At 46.8% G+C, this 22,348-nt stretch overlaps 1 protein-coding gene across 6 annotated transcripts in view; it reads right to left on the bottom strand.

Moving 5' to 3' along the window:
• Window positions 1-5,691: 5,691 nt before the first annotated feature.
• Window positions 5,692-22,348, bottom strand: part of Cadm1 (cell adhesion molecule 1) — a 325,322-nt gene continuing 308,665 nt past the window's right edge. For 3 of the 6 annotated variants that reach the window (XM_021207962.2, XM_021207959.1, XM_021207958.2), the window contains 2 exons: window positions 10,775-10,906; window positions 7,966-8,726 (listed from right to left, as the gene is read on the bottom strand). In XM_021207962.2, coding sequence (XP_021063621.1) covers window positions 8,608-8,726; window positions 10,775-10,906 — 251 coding nt within the window. In that variant the 3' untranslated portion in view covers window positions 7,966-8,607. Of the gene's footprint in view, window positions 8,727-10,774; window positions 10,907-22,264; window positions 22,319-22,348 lie in introns of all 6 variants that reach the window. The other 3 variants (XM_021207957.2, XM_021207960.2, XM_021207961.1) reach the window with 2 other exon arrangements.

Genomic DNA, 22,348 nt, shown 5'->3' with positions numbered 1-22,348 from the left:
TTCTGAAAAGGAAAAAAAAAAAAGCCTCCTTGGTACCCACACCTGGCTTCTCCACAATCCAGCTGGCAGAAGTGGGGGTGGGGGTGGAGGTGGATAGTGGGGGGGGGGGGTGGACAGACAGCTTACCTTGCCAGCTGACCCCGAGGGAGATAACCTTTGGGATTTTCACCATTGTCACTTAAGCTCTCCCCCAATCTGAGGACCTTGAGATGGAAAAGATGTTGGGCAAGGGCACCCACAGATTTAAGTATTCCTGGCAGTCCCTGGGAATGAGGGGGAGGAGGCTTAGGATCCTTGTTTTCTGTCAACAGTTGGGGTGCCTTAGCCGGATGCTAAAATAAACTGTGCACATAGAGGCAGCTGCCTGGGCAAACACATGGTCAGCACTTGCAAGGAGCCAGGCTCTCGAAAAAAGACAAACGAATACTTCTGCCTTTTGCCTGCCTGGCACAACAAAGGAGAATGATTTTTGCCATCAGCATTCTCCCTATCGTGGAATCATTGCGCAATTTAGTATGATTAATGGTTTCCATTTAGGAGGAGCTGAGAATAAAACAGTGGGGAGTGGTGGCACGGGGAGTGGTGGCACCGAGCTGGGGATGCTTGCTACAAGGAGAGAGAGGAAAAGGGAGAGAGATGGGCTGGTGCCCGCTGGTCACACCCCTCTACCTTCACTTCCAGGCACAGTAGGGGACCCATGGCTTTTGACCTGAATTTGCATCAACAGTCCGGAAACTGCAAGTCTGGAGTCTTGTCCTTCTTGCAGCTTTCCCAATATATTTTTTTAAATTTTAATTAATGTATTTATTTATCTATTTCTTTGCAAATGTTTTCCCAGTATTTGAAGCCTCTCCCTTCTGGGCTGCCCAAGGGAACATCCTTCCCAGAGACTTCTAACTAAGTCTGAGAGTTAGCAAGGTGATGGGGTTGCATAGCAGAAGGGAGCAGAGCTAACTATGCATTCTTGGTATTCCTGATTGACCACACGGGTAAGGAAGGATCCCAGCCCTGTGCTGGGAGGGCAGTGGTAGCTGCCAACATAGCCTTCTGTCTCTGGGGCACTCAGGCTGGTGAGGCGAGTCTCAGCTCACCTCTGCTGGCTTTCCTGGGACTTCTTTTCCACATCGTAGCATCTTTTCTGTCCACATATGGAGATACTGTTTCTTCTCTCACGGCTGCAGGCGAATGCAGAGACAGAGGGCTCCAGAGCCAGAGACTTGTGGGTGTGAATAGAAACCAACCAGGAAAACAGAATTCAAGAGGGCCTGCGCCTTTCTGAGCACGAGGCTTTGTAACTGAGGCCAGAAAGGGGGAGAATTGATGATCTTGGCTGGGTCTAACTCGCATCCAGACCCTTCTCGAGGCTTTGGTGTCTCTGCAAGGAAATCTATTATTTTCCATAAACTGTCTTAAGTGTCTCCCGGCTGCATTTCTGGCTGTGTTAAGGATCAAGCCATCAAGAACAGCTGTGAGCAGCAGCAATGGGCTTTGGCAGCGAAGCAGGAGCAAAAAACCCAAGTAGGACATTTCAGTTGACAGTAATGGCATTTTCCCTTCCTTGTCCAAACGATAAAAGATTCATGCTCCTAACTGCGACACTATAGCTGCCCCCATCACTTTATTCTGGGAGAGGAGGTTAGAGAAAACAGGCCTAGAGAGAGGGAGAGAGAGAGAGAAAGAGAGAGATGGATAGCAATCCGTCACTAGCTAACAGAGACTGGTTAATGTGGAAGACCCCCATCCATAGCAATACTTTTTAATCAGGACAGCTGTGTCTGGGCAAACAGCTCTTGTGGATTAGCTAGACTGGAGCCTGTCAGCATCCGTCGCAAGTTTAAGGGATGAAATACACAACTACAGAGAAAACAAACCGAAAAGAGTAATAAAGTCACACATTTCAATATCCAGCAACCATTAAGGGATTTAAATATTTGCTTGCTATTAAAGGCTTGCATTAGACTCTTCCAACACCAGCTCTGGAAGACTGAAATATCAATTACGGATCAATTTTCCCCCTAAGTAAACACTAATGCAGGATAAACAGTATTAGAAGATGCAATCGTAACATTGCTGACTTCAGGATGGACTTCCTGCTGGTAACAGCAAGTTTAAGCCTGGTGATTAATTAACCTGAGAAGATAGCACTTAAGGAAGATTTAAGGCAAGCATGTCTGAAATATGAGCGTGAGCCAGAATATGTATGGAGGGCAGGCAGAGAGGTCTTGGCCCAGGGTATGGATGGTTTTGCTCCTCGATGGTGGTCCTGACTCCCCAACCCAATACTTTAAAGGATTAGGAGGGAGCAAAGGCAGGAGTGAGGGCTCTGTGTGTGTGTGTGTGTGTGTGTGTGTGTGTGTGTGTGTGTGTGTGTGTGTGTGTGCGCGCGCGCGCGCGCGCACCAGAGAGAAGGCAGTGGTCTTGAAATTAATTCTATCTGCATTTAGATAACCAAGACTTGTAGTTCCCACACTGGCCACCAGGGGATTTACATTAGCGTCTCTTGGGAATGAAAAGCAAAAACAAAACTGAGCAAACAAACAAGATATCACCCTTAAAAGAAAGCATGCAGTCTCCTAGTATGCAAGGGAGCCTGGGTGCTGATATTAGACTCGAGAGCATTGATGTTCAGGTCTGGACTACGGGGTGCTCTTATCTTGGTACCCACACCCCCCTTCATAACCAGGTAAGGTGGTGTGGAACTCCAGCACCCCATAGCTTCTACTAGCATTTCTATATGAGAAATAAGGCAGAGCATACTTTGAAATGTTCTAACCCGTGGAACTTCACTCTGAAGGGCTCTCATGATATATGTCAACATTACCTTACAGCCATTACCAAAAAGATCATCCTCCCACAAAGGAGGACCATGTACCAGTGTTAGCAGGTCTCAGAGACAGATGGACCAAGGATGCTAAATTTGGGGTGGACAGGCACACATCTTCAAGGCCTCACAAGGACCTGCCTAGTTAGGGATGGGCCTGCATAATCAAAGCTTGAAATAGACTGAAACTACAAAGTTGAGTCAGGCAACCAGCACTTGACTGCTGGCCCTTTACTAGTTGCTAAGAACTCATTACACGCCCTCTGTCAGAGTGGCTGTGAACATGTCTGGACAATAGTGAAGAACCTCTCCTCCCATAAGCTGTGCGGTGGGGTCAGGTCATGTCAGCTTCATTTTGGAGTTTTTTTTTTTTTTTTCTTCCTAAACTATCTGTGAGAGTATGGAAGTCACTGAAGGAATATGACTGCCAGTTCTTTATGATTAAATATTTGTGGTATCTTGGCAAACAGGTGCATTAGGAATCTGAGGCCACATTGTATACCGAAACAGAAATGTCTTACTTAAGGAGGGCCTTTCTACTTATCATGTGGCAACTGTATGACTGCTTTAAGGGTCTGGATGACCGACTCAGAGGAACAGCTCTCTATAGAGCAAGTCTAAGGTATAAGAGTAACATTTCAACTAGACAGGGGACAGTGAAAGATTGCACCAGTTAACACCTGGATATCACCTTGGGGTTCCAGTTGATGTGTTTGGAGAACACAATCAGGCCAAACATTTTGGAGAGTCCTCTAGAAGAAGCAAGGAGCATATTTTTGTGCTATACTGAGGGACACAGGAGACCTATCAGCTGCGCGCTATCTCAGCCGCTTGAAGCTCCTTCTCATGTGCATGCCCTACTGTGCTTCAAGAGCCAAGCTTCCACCCTGTATTTGCCTCAGTTTGATGACCAGCAGGGTTGCTGCTCTGTGTGTTGAGGTTGAATCTGGAACCTCATGCTATAGGCAAGGAGATGGGTAAGGACATCGCACGTACAGCATGCCACGTGGCTCAGAGTAACTACAAATAAGTATATTGATGAACCATGTCCTTAAATAGTCCATGCAAAAATTCACAAAGGCATGAAGAGTCCACACAGTTTTCTCCAAGGAATGGCCAGTTCTTATAGCCACAGGCAACCTTGTCTTCTAAATCAACATTCCAGTAGAATGAACATGTAGTGGGTGCTTACTTCCCGACTGCACCTACACTGCCCAAGCACCAGTTTCTTATCGCTTTGCTGTGCTGAAGATGGAACTCACGACCTCATGCTTGCTAACCCTGGGCTTTGTCATTGAGCTGAGCTCCCAGCCCAGGACTGTGTATCTATCTAGTCACTGTCCCCTAATGATCTCTGAGGTGGTAATGACTAGTCCTGCCTCACCCAACAAAAGAAAGATCAGGTGCCTTGGGTAACAAGCCGGAGGCTTCACAGCTAGTAAAGGTGGGGCAGTTATTCAAAACCAAGATGGGTCTACTCTGGCCCTCAAGTGCTATCCTGAATTGCCCATGTCCTATAGAGCTATGGTAGATCATCTTCCCTGTTCAGCTTTGCTCTCTGGCAAAAGCTGGGAGAAGCTAATGGACTCCCGAAGTTCTGCCTAGACTATGAGGATGGGCACAGGATGGACACCGTTCACGAGCGCTTCACTCCTCACATGGCCGGCCATCTGCTGCCTGGGTGCACTGCCCCCTGCACCTAACTCACTTTTCTTCTCTAATGTTCTTGGAACCCTAGCCAGGCTCCTGGCTCTTCCACTGAGCTCTTCCAGCTTCTGCCCATTCCTCTTCCCCAAGAAATCCCTACTGGTCTGTATTGTCCAGGGTGTGGCAATTACAAACGAGGTCAGTTCACTGAGGTAACCAGTACCTTAGTCTCCTGCGGCCACTTACACATGTCGGTGTCCCCCACAACCCCACAGTGTCGATACGCCAGACATTCAGTGACTGCACAACTGATGCTGTTGGTGATGTCTTGCTCGAGAGACAGACCAGAGACCAGACCATGACCCAAATGAGATGCCCGGCCTTTGTCTTTCCTGGAGCTTACCTTGCCTCTCCCTGCCACACCTTCCTGGTTACCTGACAAACAGAAGGGGGGACTCAACGAGAGCTGGGTGAACGGTGAGAAAGGGCACTTAGGGGTGGCCACGTTTGTGCTCGTGCACGAGTGCGGTCGCTGCTAACTTCGCCTGCAAGGCAAGGATGGTGACACCATGCTGCTTACTCTCCTGTCCACCCGGCCGGGCCTGAAGTCTCCAAGACCTAAATGGTAAGTGAGAACAGCAGTCCGCAGGCAGCCGACCCAGCAGCGCACTTCTTCATTTTGTGAAAGGAGAGAATTTTAAAAGGAAGAAGGCAGTATGAATTGTTAAGACACGGAATCCCAAAGAAAAAGGCGGGTGGAGCAGGTAACACAGGGAAGTGGGTGGGTGGGTGGGTGGGTGGGTGGAGGTGGACATGTCCATGGGAGGTGTCATCCCCGGCAACCGTGCCCCGCACACCTGCACAAAGCACCGCACCCACTGCAGGCAACTCTGTTCAGCAGAACACCGGACTCTCCTGTCTACTGTGAGGGTAGAAGAGGATAGGACAAGGGTGAGAAGGAGAGAGGAGAGAGAGAGGAGAGAGAAAGAGAGAGAGAGAGAGAGAGAGAGAGAGAGAGAGAGAGAGAGAGAGAGAGACCCAGCTCGCAGCCACTTCCCAGCTACCATTGCCAGTTCTCTGGGCCCCACATAAGGTCCTAGGAGAGGAAGCTGGGAATCCAGCTTTAAGTGTTTTAAGAATCCAGAAAGAGATTTAAAGGATCACTTGTAACATTAATTTTTTTATTAAGAAGACAGATATTTTATAGTACTTCTTTTTTTTTCTTTTTTCTTTTTGTAAAAATGGTATACATGAACCAATACAAAATGCGAATGGGAACACACGGATGTGGAGTTTCTTACACTGTAACATGGTCCTTGTACACCTTAGAAACAGAACTGGCCTAGAGGGAGAAACAAGACGTCATTGTGACTAAAGAACAAGCTTATTTGGCATCAATTATACATCCTTCATTATTTTATACTCCTTTAAAAAAACACAAAAAAACCAAGTTTGTTCTTTCTTCACTCTAAAAAAAGTGATCAACCTGTACAAAGTAATACTCAACAATACATTTCAAACAGTGCACTGTATACTTAAGAAAAATACATAAACCAATATACAACTAAATCCATAATTTCCTGTTTTTGCTTTGTTTTTTATTATTATTATTATTATTATTTATTATTATTATTATTATTTTTCCAATGTGTGGGGCCTACACTTTGCAATCTACCTGAGACGGAAAAACACCAATCGAAACACAGGAACCTGAGACATGTCAACATTGTAAGCCATAAAGTTACATCAGAACACTGCACTACTGTACACTTGTCAAAACAGAAAGATGGGCGGTCCCGAAAATGAGATGCCAATTCTGTGAACAATGGTAGTTTTTTTGTGTTTGTTTGTTTTTGTTTTTTTGTTTTTTTTTTTTAATATTTTTTATATATTTTTTTTTCTAAAAAGAACAGCTGAAAAACCCTTTCAACAACATGCTAACTGGTTGTCACCCTTTGATATGGTCACTATGGTCAGGATGGGTGCTAAGGGCTCGGAATAGATGCACGTTATAAAATGTTTGAAAAAGGGATGTTCCTTGTGGCTTTTTGTCTTGGTTAAGTGCCCAGGGGCAGGAGAGGGGTTAACAAAACACTGCTCCGTAATTAATTTTCCTTTACACACCAGTCCATTCCCAAAAGGCCCCCATACTGCAGTGGTTCTATCAGAAGTTAAAATAAAGACAAGAAAAAGAAGTACGTTTTCAAATAACAGAGTCGACACTTTTTTTCCCCTTAAATAAATCAGCGTAAGTTTTCCACATAATGTAACAATAGTAAAAATGCACCTTGCAAAATGCAAAAGTACTGACTGAAAATGTTATAGAATATATATTTATATATTTATATATATAGATAGATCTATCTTTTCTGATGCCATCTTTCCAGAGGGGCTGTTTTGGAGTCTGGAGCTTACCGACACATGTGGTAAGAGTTTAGGTTCTGTCCTTCAGAACTACTGCTAGATGACCTCAGCACTTCTGTAAACCCCCACTTAGCTTTAGAGAATGTGAAGGGTTCCTTCGCTCCTCTATCTTCCCCCAGGCTCCAGCATAAGATATGTTCACGGAAACTTATTTTAGTAGCTATGCGCTCTGGCTGCCATCATGCGAGATGAGGAGTTTTTGGCAGATGGTTCTTAAGGCTAAGGAAAGAGGCCAGGCCTAGTGCACGAAAGACAGAAACACTCATGTTTTGAGTTTTGATTAAGTAACTGGAAATCCCTATATGTGGCTTTCCCACCTCGGCTCTGACCTTTCCAGAACAATACTGGCCCTTCTTTTGTACCTCCTGCTTTTGTCAAGCCAAATCTGAAGGAATGAGAGCAGAGTGGGGGGGGGGGGGAGCTGGGAATGCCAGCAGGACAAGCGTCCCAGCAGGACGGTGCCTGTAACATACAGTACACACAGGACACAGCCCACTGCCATCCTTAATAAGCACAAAGGAAAAAACAAAATAAAACAACCCAGAACCAAAACCAAAGTGGGGTAAAAAAAAAACTAAACAAAGCCCGTCCCCTCCAGTCACTCACACAGCACACGGACTTGCCCTCTCCTGCCTTAGTGAGCAGTAAGGCCAATTGGGAAAGGAGGATGGAACTGTTGAGAGTAGAAATAATCAGAGCAGAACTGCCGTACCCCCTCCCTGCTTCCCCTCCTGTGGCATCGCAAATTTGTCCACTTACATAAAACGGACAGACCTCACCTGTCGGGTCTGTTTAGGGCAACGAGGAAGGAGGAGACCTTTCCACTCTAAAAACTTTCTGCACAGCGTGGGGTAATCTATACTGAGCCGCCTACAGATAAAGAATTAACGACAGATTCAATCTTATTGCGACACACCTCACTTGCAGATAACCCTGTACAGTAATGAAGATCCACGGCAGACGACAGCGTCTGTGTCACAGTCTACGTTTCTAGTCTTCGCTGCTCTACGTATTTAAGACATGGGCAGCAGCAAAGAGTTTTCAGTGTTTTCTTTTTTTTTTTCTTTTTTTTCTTTTTTTTTTTTTTCTTCACCCAAATCTTTACGACAACAGAGAAGGATGCGTCATGGAGACACTAAATTCTGAACTATGAAATCTAAACTGTGCTGGTTTTCCTTTTATGGAACTGAATTTGGAACAGAAAGCAGTCACTGTTAACACAAATAAAAGAAACTGGTGACGGGAGAGCCTTAGGAATCCCAGCAGGTCAATTCCAAAAAAATGGGAGGTTTGGGAGGGGGGAAAAACAAATGGGCAAGAGGGAAGAAACACAACAAACGAATGAAAAACAAGGCACAGAATTTTCTGCAATCTACCGAAACCAAATCCAAGTGCCCAAGTTTGACTTGGTAGGAAGAGATATAAATGAAAATAAGAAAAAAACAAAAAACAAAAAACAAAAAACCCAAAACCCAAACCAAATTAAAACCAGATTAAAAAGAGGTGTCAAACAGCAGAGCGCACTTTCAAAGAACATTCTTTGTTTTTGTTTGTACATTGCAAATCCCAAGCCTTCCCAGTCTCGCATCTCTCCACCCATTCATTAAAAAAAAAAAACAAAAAAACCACACGAGCTTCTCGCAAGTTCCAGTATCACTGTCTCTTTATCATCTAAACAGGCCAGTTGGACACCTCATTGGAACAAAAAGGCTGATCTAGATGAAGTACTCTTTCTTTTCTTCCGAGTTGTTCTGTCCTCCTTCTGCATTGATTATAGCTGTGTCTGCGTCTGCTGCGTCATCGGCTCCTTTGGCTTCATGAGTGAAGTATGTACCTGAAAGATGAAGGGGTAAAGCACTGTGACTCTCTGGTGGCCTCTGTGAGAAGTGGTACAGAGATGGCAAGGTGCTTTATGGCCATCATCAGCCGAAGTGGTGTGCAGGCAGCAGAGGGGGGAAAAAAACAATAGGAAGAAGAGAGCGGGGTGGGTGAGACAGATGGGGATCCCGGGCTCCAAAGGTAACCACTCCAACTGAGCCGCTGCGATGTAATTCAGCAAACGAGACATTAGAGCAGTGATTATGACCAGAGAAGAAGGCGTGAGTGGGGCTAAAACGCAGAAAGCTGGAGAGCTGCTGACTACCGCATTAACAATGAACACCAAAGGCCGATGACAAGAGATGTTCGCACATGGTTAAAGACCAAAGCAAGGAAGAGCAATTAGCCAATAAGTGAATTAGGGCCCCAAAGATGCTTCTACTGCCATCTTGAACCAGTTACTCCAGCCATAGTCCCCTGGCTTCATGAATCGCTACTGGCTACCCACGGGAGACTGTGATTCGCTCCTGTAAGGGCTGCTTTCCCTGGGCCTTCCATTTCAGAGAGGGGCTCCAGACCGAGGAAGTGACTTGACATTTTTAAGGGCTGCAATGGAGGCTTGGGATCTGTCTTCATGAGCAAGGGGTTCTTTCTCACCAAGTGACTGGAGCCTGGACCCGGATTCATGGATTTGCTAATTGTCACAGCCACTTTATAATGACAATAGACAGAACATTAACCAAGCTGGTGACATTTCTATCACCACATCCCAAACGTGTACATGGAGAGAGACAAGACTTCACCTTGGAGTAGCAGGCAGGTAGAACTCAAACTGCCTGGGGGGATCTGATCATCCTCTTACCATTCCGTTCTGACTTTAATGATTCTTATACTTAAAAAAAGCCTAAGACGTTTTGCTGAATTCTCAGATCTTAAAGTGATAAACTGAGCAAACAGGTGGTCAAGTGTTTCCCCGCTATGTTCTCTCTCTTGCAGAGAGAGAGCTTGCACGTGTATCCCCTTCCCCTGATACTCCACAGATGTTGTGCACACTCTGCTCCACTCTCTGGCTTTACCAAGCTAAGCACTGAAAGGCAGAGGTCCTGACCCACACAGCTCCAGGGCTCCCCAACTGTTCTGTGCTTCAGACAGACACTTCTGGATCCTAAAGGCTTTTGTTAAGTACCCTGGACCTTCACTGCTGGGCTCCAGGGACCTTCCCCGAACCCAAGTAACAATCAAGCTGTATGCAAGCCTCTACACCTCCCTCTCCCTCCGCCCCAAAGCTCAGTGCACAGTGCTTGAGAAAAACAACCAAGAAAGACAAGGGCCGACAAAGAAGAGAAAGACTAAATTACCAGGAGGGGAGAAGAGGCCCAGAGCAGCATGAGGCAGGGGAAGAACATTGCCAAAGATGATTGCCCATCTAGTCTGCACAGTTGGTAAGTGTGATGATTAATGGCAATTTAAATCAATTGCCCCGATAATTTAAAAAATACATATTTATGTGGCTTTTAAGGCAAAGGATTAAAAAAAAAAAAAAACCAACAAAGCCTGGGCATAGCACATCGAGAGGGAAATACTCTGGCTCTGGGGGCCAGCTTACTCAGAGTTCAGGGGCAGCAAGCAGGTCCTCCTGTCTCCGGGGAAGCGAGAAGCGAGCAGGCTGTGGCTATGCTTGCCTTGCATACATCCTTCCAGGCCTCAGGCTCCTTGTCACGCCAGCCCCGACCTTACCATTGTGACTCTACTCCCAAGCGCAGACTGGAGAACCGCAGACTTATACAGCTTTGTACTGAATCCAAATCCTCCCGCAGAGTCCTCAGCGGCCCTGGCTAAGGTTTCTCCACAGCCCCAATCCCCTTCTCCCAGTTTTAGGAACCACATAGGCTGTGCTGTCCTTTACACCAAACTGCCCACTAATGCCAGCAGCGAAGTCCCCCACCCCGCACCCCCCCCAGCCAGGGCTGTGGTGACATGTTGCTCCAGCGAAGCTCCCCCTTGCCCCCCAGAGCCAAGGCTGTGGTGACATGTTGCTCCAGCCCGCCAGAGCACCCTGCTTACCTTTATGTCTGGCAAAATAGCGGCCCAGAATGATGAGCAAGCATAACATGGCAAACACCACCACGGCCACGACGCCGCCAATCACTGCGTGGTCCACTGCCCCAATGGTCCCCTCTTCACCTGCTCGAGAATCTGTTGAAATCAGAAGAGGAACAGGGATGTAGAACGGGTGACAAGACACCAAGGGCCCCAGGGACACTGCCTCCAGGGTCAGAAGGTTACCTTCTTTTTTTTTTTTTTAATGGAGGAGTCAGAGAGAACAAACCAGATGGATCAAGTTACAAGGAGGGAACAGACTGACCTGATCAGTCCAGAATTGATCTGTTCTCCCCCACAAGGCCATTTCATTAGAGGCAGCATGGGAGTGCTGCTGCATGGGGGTGGGGAAGCTTAGGGAGCTGCGGGGGTGGGAGGGGGAGGTGGGAGGTGCTGGATTCTGCCTGTTCACACCTACTCTTGCTGCCCACTGTACACATCCTGGGGCTTCTGGCTCCTAATAATTAAGGAGAGTGGCCTAACTATTTATGGTCATCATGGAGGGTACTTTCAGGCTATCACAGGAACTGGGGGCAGGGGAGGGAACGACAGAGGACCCACAGCTCACTTCCTTAGGAGAACAGGCATAGGGAAGGAAGCAAGGCCGGCTTGTGAAGACTAAAGGCATACAATATGCCCGCCACATTTACAAGGTGTGAGGGAGGAGAGAGCCTCGATTTAAGATCTGAAAACCTAATTTTAAAAAAAAAAAAAAAAAAAAAAAGGAAAAGAAAAAAGAAAGAAAAAAGAGAAAACTGTATGATGGAAAGAAATGCTTGACCCTCACCACAGACAGTTCTGATGTTATTTAACCCCTCAAAATGTAATTAGTTTTCTCTTATAAGCCTCACTCCCTCAGGGTGTCTGTCCCCTTTGGCTCTTTGCCTGGGGAAGAACTTCAGAGTGAACCCAGAATGAGCTATGGTGATGCAGGATGGAAGCATGGCAGGGTAAACAACTGTAATTTAGGAATGTGGTGGCTACATCACCCTTTGCTGAAATCCTAATGGCACCTGAGATTTATAACAGGGTAAAAAACAATTATTCTCCCGTTGATTAATACATTAACATTTTGGAGTGGAAGCTAAACCATTGTCTTTTTTTTTTTTTCTTTTTTATTGAGTCAAGTACGACACCTCCATTAAAATGATTTACTGGCTGTACCTTACAATTTAAGCACAGCAGCAACAGAAACGGTAAAAATCTTTTAACTTTACATGATTTGTGAAGTCATATGTGAAGGATTTACCATTTAAATCTTTCAGTACATGAAGCACATGGCCTATAAATCTGCCCCCCTTGTAGTTGCTGGATGCCTAAGAGAAATGCGTTTCACCGGGAAGACCGGGAGTGCAAATTCAAGTCAATTTCTAAGAAAGATTTATCTCTGTCTCTCTCCAAAGAACAGAGCAAATCTCTGAAGCCTCCACCTCTAATAATATTTGAAGTTTATCGATCAAGTGTACAGATCCGTGACAGCTAAAGGTAATGGTAGGCTTCTGAGCCGAAACCTGATACACCGCTTTCAGCGGGAGCGCGGGACTCACACTTTCTATCGATATTTCCAATTCTGCTTGGAGACTAAACACGGAAGGATGTGGCGAAATAACTCGTGACTGTGGCTTCTGTGGAAAGTGCTTTAATTAAAGTGCTTCAATTAAAACGTGGAGTATTTAAAGTGTTCCGTGGAGTTAGCTTTGGAAGGACTACAGAATAACTCAAATCTCAAACCCCAACAGAAATGCCAAGTCAGAGGCAGCAGCAGGTCGCCCGGACAACAGGATGATGGGAGTTTAATTGGAGGATGGAGTTGGGTTGGAGGCAGAGTGCTGCAGCCAATTAGTCTACTCCGTGATGTGCAAGCCTCTTCAGCAACGTGTCTAATAAGCTCCGCTTGAGATGTGGTGGTGAGGGAATCTCCTTTCTGTCTCAGCCCAAGTGTTGCTGACTGCAGACAATGCAGCCTCTGCTGTCCTCAAGTCCTTTCCACGGAGCAGAAGGTGATCATGGAAACGTTTTGCCTTTTAAGAAACAGCTTGTTGGTGGGAAGGACCGTGTGTGTGTGTGTGTGTTTGTGTGTGTGCGTGCGCGCGCGCGCGCGTGCGCACATTAATTACTGTTCTTGTTCAGGGACAAAACCCTGGCCTTAAATAATGTAACGGAGGGCTTGCTTTGGTTCCCATTTTGAAGACAGAGTCCATCATGACAAGGAGGGAAGGTGGTCACACGGCATCGCCAGTTGGGAAGCAGGAAGCAGACACTGGTCCTTGGCTTGCTTTTTTCTTTCTGTTGGTCTTGAGTCTGGTCCATGGACTGGTGCCACCCACATTTAGGATTGGGCCTCTCCTTTCAGTTAAATCTTTCTGGAGATATCATCGCAGACACATCCTTGAGTGTGTTTCCACGGTGCTCCTAGAGCCAGTCAAGCTGCTGATGGAGAGGCATCACAGGGTGGTCCTGGTCCTGGTGCTTGCTGTTGGAGAACTCTCTACATTGTGGAGACACAGCCCACCGCAAAACCACCTAAATGTTCTCACAGGGACTGAGTAATAGCAAAACCTGCCCTTGTGGGAATGAAATAACTCATCTTCAGTTGCTTCAAACCGATTGAAGTTTGACTGTATTTTAACAAACGCTGAGTGTCTTAGACTTGGGACCGTGATGGAGAAGAGGGAAGACAGCTACACGAGGCAAGGAAGAGGGGGAGGAGCCATGTAAGAGGACATGAGTACATGGATGTTTCTAGAAGCTGTTTAAGACAGTCCCCAGCCACTGGAGGCAGGCAATTCCTGTCCACTATTAAAAGACCAATTTCTCCATCTCCGGAGAGACGTGGTGGTATGTTTGAGCTTTTTTGGGGGGGGGGTAAGTGGGGGAAGGGGAAGAATATGGGAGGACTGTAAACCTCCTCAAAATAAAACAAGGGTTAAAAACTGTCATCTGTGGGATTCCTTACATGAGCTCAACTACTCACCTGGCCTGTGCCCTCCAAATGTGCTCAGTCTAGCTTAGTCCCCTGTACACAGTCCACATTAAATACCTGTTTATCTTCCCTACCCTCAAGGACACACACACACTTTTCAGATACTTATTTATAAGCGTAATCTCTCTATATTCACTTTGATCAGAAAGTTTACCACCACTAGTTAATCATCAAGACACTTTTCCTACCTTCAATTACAGCAGATGGACACAGAGGGTAACTGACGTGTAATTTACAGGGAACACTGCTGGTTATGAGATCCTCGTCGCCTTTTCCCACCTCTCCTCCACCCGACTCCCACCCCTGGCTGACCATGGGAGGTAGTAATAGAGCCGTGACTGTTCCTAAGTGCCTGTCATGGTCTGGCTTCCCCTGGGGAGAGCAGCTGTTTCTCATTGTCTCTTCTGTTTCCTCTTGTGGGATGCGAGGCGATTCCAACGGTGCTGTGGACTGGCCCAAAGTGAGTGGTAGGGGTGATGCTGGTCACCTGCTACCGGGTGAGCAGCACCCATACCTGCAGCTGGCACCTTGCTGGTTACAGAGAGCAGCAGCATGTGATGCCAGGGGGATGCAGTTGGCCGACAGGCGTTGGATTGAAACAGGAGACGGTGGGAGGATCCCTGGTAAAGTCTGCCAGCCTCCATCTCGCCTGCCCTGCTCACAAGGTGAGAATTAAGGCTGGGTCTTGAGACATTACTAGGTGGAAAGGCCATGGGCGTCCGTCCGTCCCCATCAGTGGAAGGTCTTGTTCCTCTGAGGGAGTCCATGCATCCATGTGGGTCCTGTGCCCTTTGCTGTTTGTGTTGCTGCAGCTTCTCAGGTGAGAAGTGACCTTGGGGGTGTAAAGCTCTTAGAAAGGAGCCTAATTTCAGGCAGAGGGGAGCCTCTAGGGCTTGCGCAGTCTTGCTTTCTTGCTTCCTAAGGGGCTGCGGTTCTTCCTCGTATATAGTCACCAGTGTTAGCATGTTTCTATTTTGGGATAAAGGTGTGCCTTTGTTGTCCTGGGGAGGAATGTCAAATACACGTGTGGTACATGCATATACAAAGACAGTCACTCTAGTTTCAGGTAACCACGGTCTTTGTGTAGTGAACCTCCATACACAAATTCAGATAAATGAGTGAGGTAGATGCAAGTCTAAACTGCACAACACTGAACACTGGGCGAGACAACACTTTGTTGCAATACAACTTCTGGTTTGCCTGTTCCGTCCCATCCTGCACCACTTGTCTAGTTCTAAGGGTAACAGATACATCATGAGTTGCTTACAACTGTGAGTTAGCTTTTCTTCTGGCAAGAAGCTGAAACAACGTGGTTGCAGGTGAGGTTTCTAAGTTGCTTGCAGAATGTCAAGTTAGCGACAAGATGAGACAAAACAAACAAAACAAAACAAAACAAAACGCTCCACCATAGTGTCAAACACCCTGGCCTTGGCTTTAGTATCTTAGACATCTCAGAATAACAATAAAAGAATGAAAAATAAACAAATCCTTTCATCGAAATCCCAGGGATGTCCTAACCTGCCAGCTTTTTGCGGTTCTGCGGTTGACAGGACCTAAAGGCCATGTGAATGGGGACAGCTCTGAAGGCCAGACTGGACTTCCAGGTCCTCCCTACCCCTTCATCTCTCGCTTTCTCTCCTTGCATTCACTCCTTAAACACTTAAAATGGAGCATTTCCTTCACACAGCACTCCCCAGCCTCTGCTGCCTGTGTGGAGGATCAGGCGTCTGCGAAGGGGCAGGTTTCTATGGCTACCTTACCGCCTGGCAGGAGATGTGGCACACGAACTGCCAGGAGAATGCCATGATCGTGGATCTGGCATAAGCCTTGCTGGCTGTGCTGCCAAAGCAGGGATCGATGGGTAGCCAGGGAATGGCTAGGATGTCCTTGACAAGCTTCTGACAAGGAAGGACTGGCAGAGGGACTCACAGAGCAGAGCCCTCATGGCAACCTCAGGCCGCCCATCCAGAAACCCAGGGTGCAGAATCTAAAGGATACTTACTGAGCCCCCTGCTGTGGAGTGTAAGCATGCAGTGTCAGGCATCATGACCATAACTGCACTGCTGTACCTTCACATCTCGGACTTCCTTGCGGCAGGCTAGACACTGCTCTAGCACCCACTGATCTGTTCTCTTCGGTTTAATTTAAAGTGGGGCAGTTCTAGGACTCCCCCAGTCCCACAGGGGCCTCTCCTGCCCAGGGGTGACTGGAGCCTGAGCTGAGGCTGACATTTTGCAGCAGTTCTGTCGCTTGGTGCAGCGGAGGTCTCTCTGGACAAGTCGGTTTAATTAAAAACTCTTAGAATTGGTGTTTATGATGGAAATGCCGCCTCTGGCTTCCTAGAGCTGGACGGATTAGTCTATCTCAGAAAAGGCTTAATGACTGTGATGTCACTTGCTACTTCTTGCTCAGGATGAGGGAGGGGAGGCTGGTGGTACACATCCCAAAGCTAAAGCAAAAAATGTAAAACAAAGCAAAACCTCGAAAACACACACACACACACACACACACACACACACACAGCGCTATTTGAGCGGTAAAGCTACCTGTTCTCATTACCTATGGTAGCTCTCACCTAAGGCAACCGAGCTAAGCACGTGCTTTAAAAGCACAGCTTTATTACTGGAGGGGAACACACTGAGTGGCAAGCGCTGACAAAACGCCACGTTGTTTGCTAATCCTAATATGTTATTCTTCTTTTAAGATTTGCTTTTCTCAGCACCAATTCAATTATAGATGCTACAAATCCTTCTGACATTTAATTCCCTCTTGTCAGAGAGCAGTAAATGTATACAGTACATGCACAGCTTTCCCATTAAGATGTTAATATATATTGGAGCACACTAGCCTTTATGCAGCATAACCTTCCCTTTCCATCTTCTCAGAGAAGGGAAGGGAAGGCATCAACGGAGGCAAGAAAATCATGAAGATTCCCATAGAGCATGCCAGGCGGCCACCATCAGCCATCAGCTGCGTTCCATTCTAGCAATGGCATGCTGCTATTCTGACATTTAGAGGGGCTGTGCGAGGTCACTGCAAAGAAAACTCGAGGTCGTCCTCAGTGTGTACCCTGGATCTCAGCATAGGCTCACTTAAATGACAACTGTGCACAGACACTGGCTGTACACTCTCAGTGACCAGGACTCAGGCACTCCCTGCCCCCCAGTGCCTAGGCACAAGGGATGGGATAGGAGCCCATTTGCCATCAGACCTGGGCCAGAAACTGAACTTCATTCTATCCTGTGGGACTTCAGGCAGGACAATTGCCTGCAGACATTGGCCCCAATGCGAGTCTGCCAGGGTTGCTGTCAGGGGCTAGAACAGGCTGTTGGGACTTGATGTCTGCTGAGCATCAATCAGTCTGCTCTATAAAAATCTGAGGAAGAGCTTTTTGGTTCTTATCCTAGGCCAATGTTTGTCAGCTCTTTAGGAACAAGGGTGACCAAGCTGTCATTTCACTTCTACAGAACTGGCACGTGCTGTAGCTGAGGTTTTGCTGTCCTCCATGGTGATTAAGGAAGCACCAGGCCACCGGATGCACGTTATGGTTCAGGTATACCATTTGAGGACCAGAAGAATGTTAAACCCTCCACAGCTAAAAGTCAGGACCAGTCTTAGAAAATGTTGGTGTCTCTCCCTTCTCCAGCCACTTGGTTTAGTTAATTTAACCATCAGCAGAAATGGCTTCATGAAGCCGTGCCAATCCCAAGGTGTTTAGCATCTTCAGAGGGACCCTGGACCACTCCTCATCTTGTAACAGGACACTGACAGTGGGATCGCCCTCTCCATTTTAAGCAAAGGGGAGGCACCGAGGACGACACTGGGGTTTTCCTTATAGGAACCTGGTAAAGAGGACAGAGTGTAACCGGCATTCCCACTAGAATCTGTCTCTATAGATGCTTCGGGGGGCCTCAGGCATTTAGGGGTGTGAGGAGATGGAATCATGAATGTGGTGAAGTCACCCCAAAGCAGTGTCCAACCTGTGGAACTGGAACTCACACTTCGCACTGTGGCTGGCGACTTTGTAGTCTGAAGGAAAGCTTTAGTCTACTCGGCCATGACCACCTTGCTCTCCATGGTTAAAACAGTGGCATGTTGGATTATGGGAAAGTCACTGATCACGGGCTTCCTGAGATCTCTCAAAGATCTGATTTACACTCAACTTAAGATCCTTCTGTTTCAGCCCCCAAACACTGATGCTACAGTTATGCACCAGGAAGCACAACTTAAAATTTAAAGACTGAAATTTCCCAAGCACTGGTTTATAACGGCATTTAGGGTCACCTCAGGGGGAAATGAATCTCATCATTTAGGGAAGTCTATGGGGCAGCTGCACTGGAAATACCAGGGCAGGGCAGGATGGGTCTTCTCTGCAGGGGAAGGGGCTTAATTTAATGACTGAAATAGTGTCAGTTAGCACCCGTGGCTGTGTAGCTGACAGGCTGCTCAGAGCCCAGCTTTCCCCTGCACGTTCCCTGATGCCCACCCTAAAATGGATGAAGAAGGGCCAAGAGGAGCTGTATCCTTGTGAGACTGCTGAGTAAAGGGGGCTGTGGTGATCTCAGAGGCTGGGAACCCTGAATTTAAACTCTGTGCGTGTAAACTGCGTGGGCCCCTATGGCTGCCTGCATTCCTCACTTATGATCAACCCTCCCTAACCAACCTGCACTAATTTCTCAGGGATCCCCTGCAGCTATGGCTCATCTCATCCACCAGGCCTTCCTGTGCCTGCTCTGGCCTCCACCTTCTCCTGTCTCAGCTCTTCATCTCTAACTACTTGGTGTTTCTTTTCCATAGCCACAATCAACTTAGGTAAGCAGTCTGTGTCCCCCAATGGAAAGTTATCACGGGGTGGCAGGGTGGGCCTGGGAGATCCAAGGCTGGTCCAACTCCTACTGGGTCTTATTTATCACCGTTTAGTAGGGCCTAGCCCAGAACCAAGCACATGGTGCTCAAATGCTTTTGTGGAATAAAACATTAGGTGGTATATAGGAGGGCCAGGGGTATTGCTTAATGGAAAACTCTTTCTTTCCTTCTCCTCCTGACATCTTGTCTATCAAGGAAATTCAACAGCCTGTTTTCCAAAGCAGGGTCACGCATCCTGTGGTGCTTACTAACTGAAGAGTTCCTCCAAAATGCAGCGGCTACTGAGTGGCTGTGTACGTGCTTGTATGCACAAATGTGTTCACCTGTGCGGGGATGCACGCATGCATGAGTCCATATACTGCACCCTGCCTGAGAATCCCTGGAGATTTGGGTTGGGAGGTAAAGCTCAAGCTCCTTCTGTAATCCACCTGGGGACCCAGGAGCTGGTTCACTGGGATTGCTCCCAGCACCTACGCAGGGGTCAGGAGGCGTGGAAGTCAGGCAGAAGCCTGCCCCTCCCAGTGTGTTTCTGTGACTTGTGAAGGGCATGGAGGAGTTTTCCAGATCACTTTTTGAGAGTAACAAGAAAGCAGAGCTGGAATGCCTTGCTGGTACCCTGCGTTCAAAGCTGAAGATGGATGGGCTGCCCTGCCACTGCTGAGGGCCATTCTCTGGCACACTATTTACCACCGCACTCCACTGAACAGTTCCCAGAGGCTCCTCCGTGCTAGGGGGAGGGGGCAGTTGGAGACATTTTTGTTAAAGTTTTAAAATAAAGTAGAAGGATAAATATGCTTAAAGCTATTCTATTCCACATGGGTGGCAATAACCACCAGCTGTCACTGAGAAACAGCAGATGTAATTGATAAAACAATTCAAAAGTAGTGTGGATCTATTGTCAATAAAATTAACACCCAAAAAGTAAATAAAAGGGTTCAAGAAAGAATCGGGTAAGCCCCCCCCCCAAGTTGGCCAATAATTAAATCAGTGAACTAGGCCCCCAAACTCTCTCTCTCTTTTTTTTAAATGTAGATTACAAAGGAGGCTCAGCCGGGCATCCCACTTTGCTGGTGGAGGGCGGCATACCATATGCTGCCTATGAAACTGTCATTAACTGAGGCAGGCACCAGGGAATGGAGGTGGGGGCAGGGCAGGGCAGGGGAAGATCCGAAAGTGTGAAACATTAATCCCTAATGTGGAAAGGATGGACTTTCTACCCAGCACAGCAGGGAGTGGGTAACATTATTCATTATCACAGTTTAGCATTAAATGGGCAACACCTACTCTAATTTATCGATGGGCTGTTTAAGGCGGTGTTAACCTGTTTGTCTTGCATTATAATTGAATTCAGTCTGCAGGCTACAGAAATTTGAGAAGTTCATCCTTTCTCAATCAATATGCTCCCCTTCAGTGACCCATTTCAAGACAGCTTCATAAAAAATAATGTATTTTGTTTTAATAAATTTAAACACTATGACAGCTGCTCAATTTTTATTGGTTGTTTTTTCTCCCTTTAGATGTCTCTTCGCTGCCTAGAGAAGCCAAGCTCACAATCAATAGTAATTGATTAATCAGCATCCCCTTTGAACAAAGGTGCTAATCAGTTTTTGATTAGTTCATCAAACCAGATGCAAAGGCAGCCCTGCCCCAGCCTGCCAGTTCATCACCGTTCTACATGACTTATGACTCCCGGCAACAGGGGGGCCTCAGTATGGGAGAGGATGGGGGTGGTGGTGGTGTAATTATTAATTTAACCAAATTATTATGAACACAAATGGTTGTTGGTTTATTGCTCCTGACTTGGGTGATTGATAGAGCAGCAGTGGGGGCCCATCCAACCAGGGGCAGGCTAAGGCCTGCAGTGCCCCTAATTGATGGTGCTGGGAGAAGAGAGACCGGGCTGATTTCGTGTTTTCCTAAAGAGGATGAAGTTCTGTTTGCCTGTCTGAGGGATCCTTGCCTGGAAAATGTGCCAAGAGAGATCAGGGTCAACCCAGGAGAACTTCCTCAGGATTCTTGAAAGATCCAGTTGTGCAGAGTCACTGCACCTGAGGGCTGCTCTGTTTAAGGTGTGTGTGTGCCAGAACAATGCCCACTGTCACCCGGGGAGGCAAGCAGTTGTCTACTTCTTTTTGTTTGTTTGTTGTTTTTTTTTTTTTCGAGACAGGGTTTCTCTGTATAGCCCTGGCTGTCCTAGAACTCACTTTGTAGAACAGGCTAGCCTTGAACTCAGAAATCTGCCTGTCTCTGCCTCCCAAGTGCTGGGATTAAAGGCGTGAGCCACCACTGCCCTGCAGTTTACTTCTGGCATTGTACTATTGCCAGGTAGGAATACCTACTCTTGTTTTAAAGGAAAATAAAGTTAAGTGTGGGTTTTTATTTTTATTATTTTATGCTTTTACAACTTCTTTAAACATATCTATCACAAGTAATAGACAAGGAAATGACATGGCTAATGGGTAGTTTCCTTTCTAAACAATTTATTTACTGAAATTCACGAGTATTTAGAATTTGTCCATTTGTTCAGAAAGTATTAGCTGGCTGCTTATTGCAGGACAGGTGCAGAGCAGGGAACAGACCCAGCCGATAGCCTCCTGGAAGCTACTACTCTGGGAGTTTCCAACAGCTCAGCCCACCCTCACACATGGGACAGAAAAAAAGTGAGGGTGCCCCTGAGGTCTGAGAGAAGCACACAACTGGAAAGGAATCCCATGTGCTCTGACATATTGGGGGAGTACTAGCTGTGTTCAAGATGACACCTAAAGTACCAGCCATTCAAACCAACTATAGCGAACATTATTGGGAAGGATTAATATGGAATCCTGCTTTCCTGTGGGCTCCAGGAAGCAGCCGTATATGTGCTTTGGTTTCTCTAATGCAATGTCAAGGGGCTTGCTTACTGATTCACTAAGTGACCAATCAGAGAGCTTCAGAAGCTGTAGGTAGTTGGCACTGAAGTCTCATGCCATCATGGGAGCTCATATAATTGTTTAGCCCTGACCACTTTAAATCTCCTTCCTCCAACCTTTTTAGGATACGCTTCTTATTCTGGATTAGTAACACCTAAATCCTGGAATCAGGCATGAAACCTACTTTTGCAAGAGCTCACTATGCTGTGGAAAAGGTCTGAGGTGGATAAAGAGTTTACAGCCCGGTGTCTGACAAAACAACTGCCCACCCCATCTGCTTCCACCACCTACTTCCAAGTGCTATAGCATGGCCTTCTCGTGCATTCCACAGAAGCTGACAGTCAATATGACTTTAAGATCGTGTCACATAATCCAACATCAACTGCTTTATGATACAACCAAATTTGTCCTGAGCCATTAGACATCTAGGATGTCATGGAGCAGAGTGGCCTCGGCGCTCTGCTCTCTACCGTATTTATGGCACAGGCCTTGGTCCGAAATAAGACACACTGTTACCAGAGGAGAGAAAGGTGGGTGAGTGAACGGAGAAGGAGCGTTAGCTACACGAATTCATTCTTTTCTTAGTCTCAGAATCCACACTGATTGCTCAGCAAATCAAGTGGTCATTCGGTCACAGTGGACAGATTCACCCACAGGTTGGACACTGCAGTGCCTTACCTAGTGACTAGCCCTTACCTGAGAGATCCTCACTGTCCAGTTCTTCTGCGGAATTGGGCAACTGAGTAAGGCCTTACAAGTAAAAACAAATCGTTTTTCTTT

This window comes from Mus pahari, chromosome 10 (assembly GCF_900095145.1).
Source record: "Mus pahari chromosome 10, PAHARI_EIJ_v1.1, whole genome shotgun sequence".
NCBI classification, from domain to species: Eukaryota; Metazoa; Chordata; class Mammalia; order Rodentia; family Muridae; genus Mus; species Mus pahari.
The sequence above is the reverse complement of the archived record's forward strand: the minus strand, read 5'-3'. Positions and strand labels throughout refer to the sequence as shown.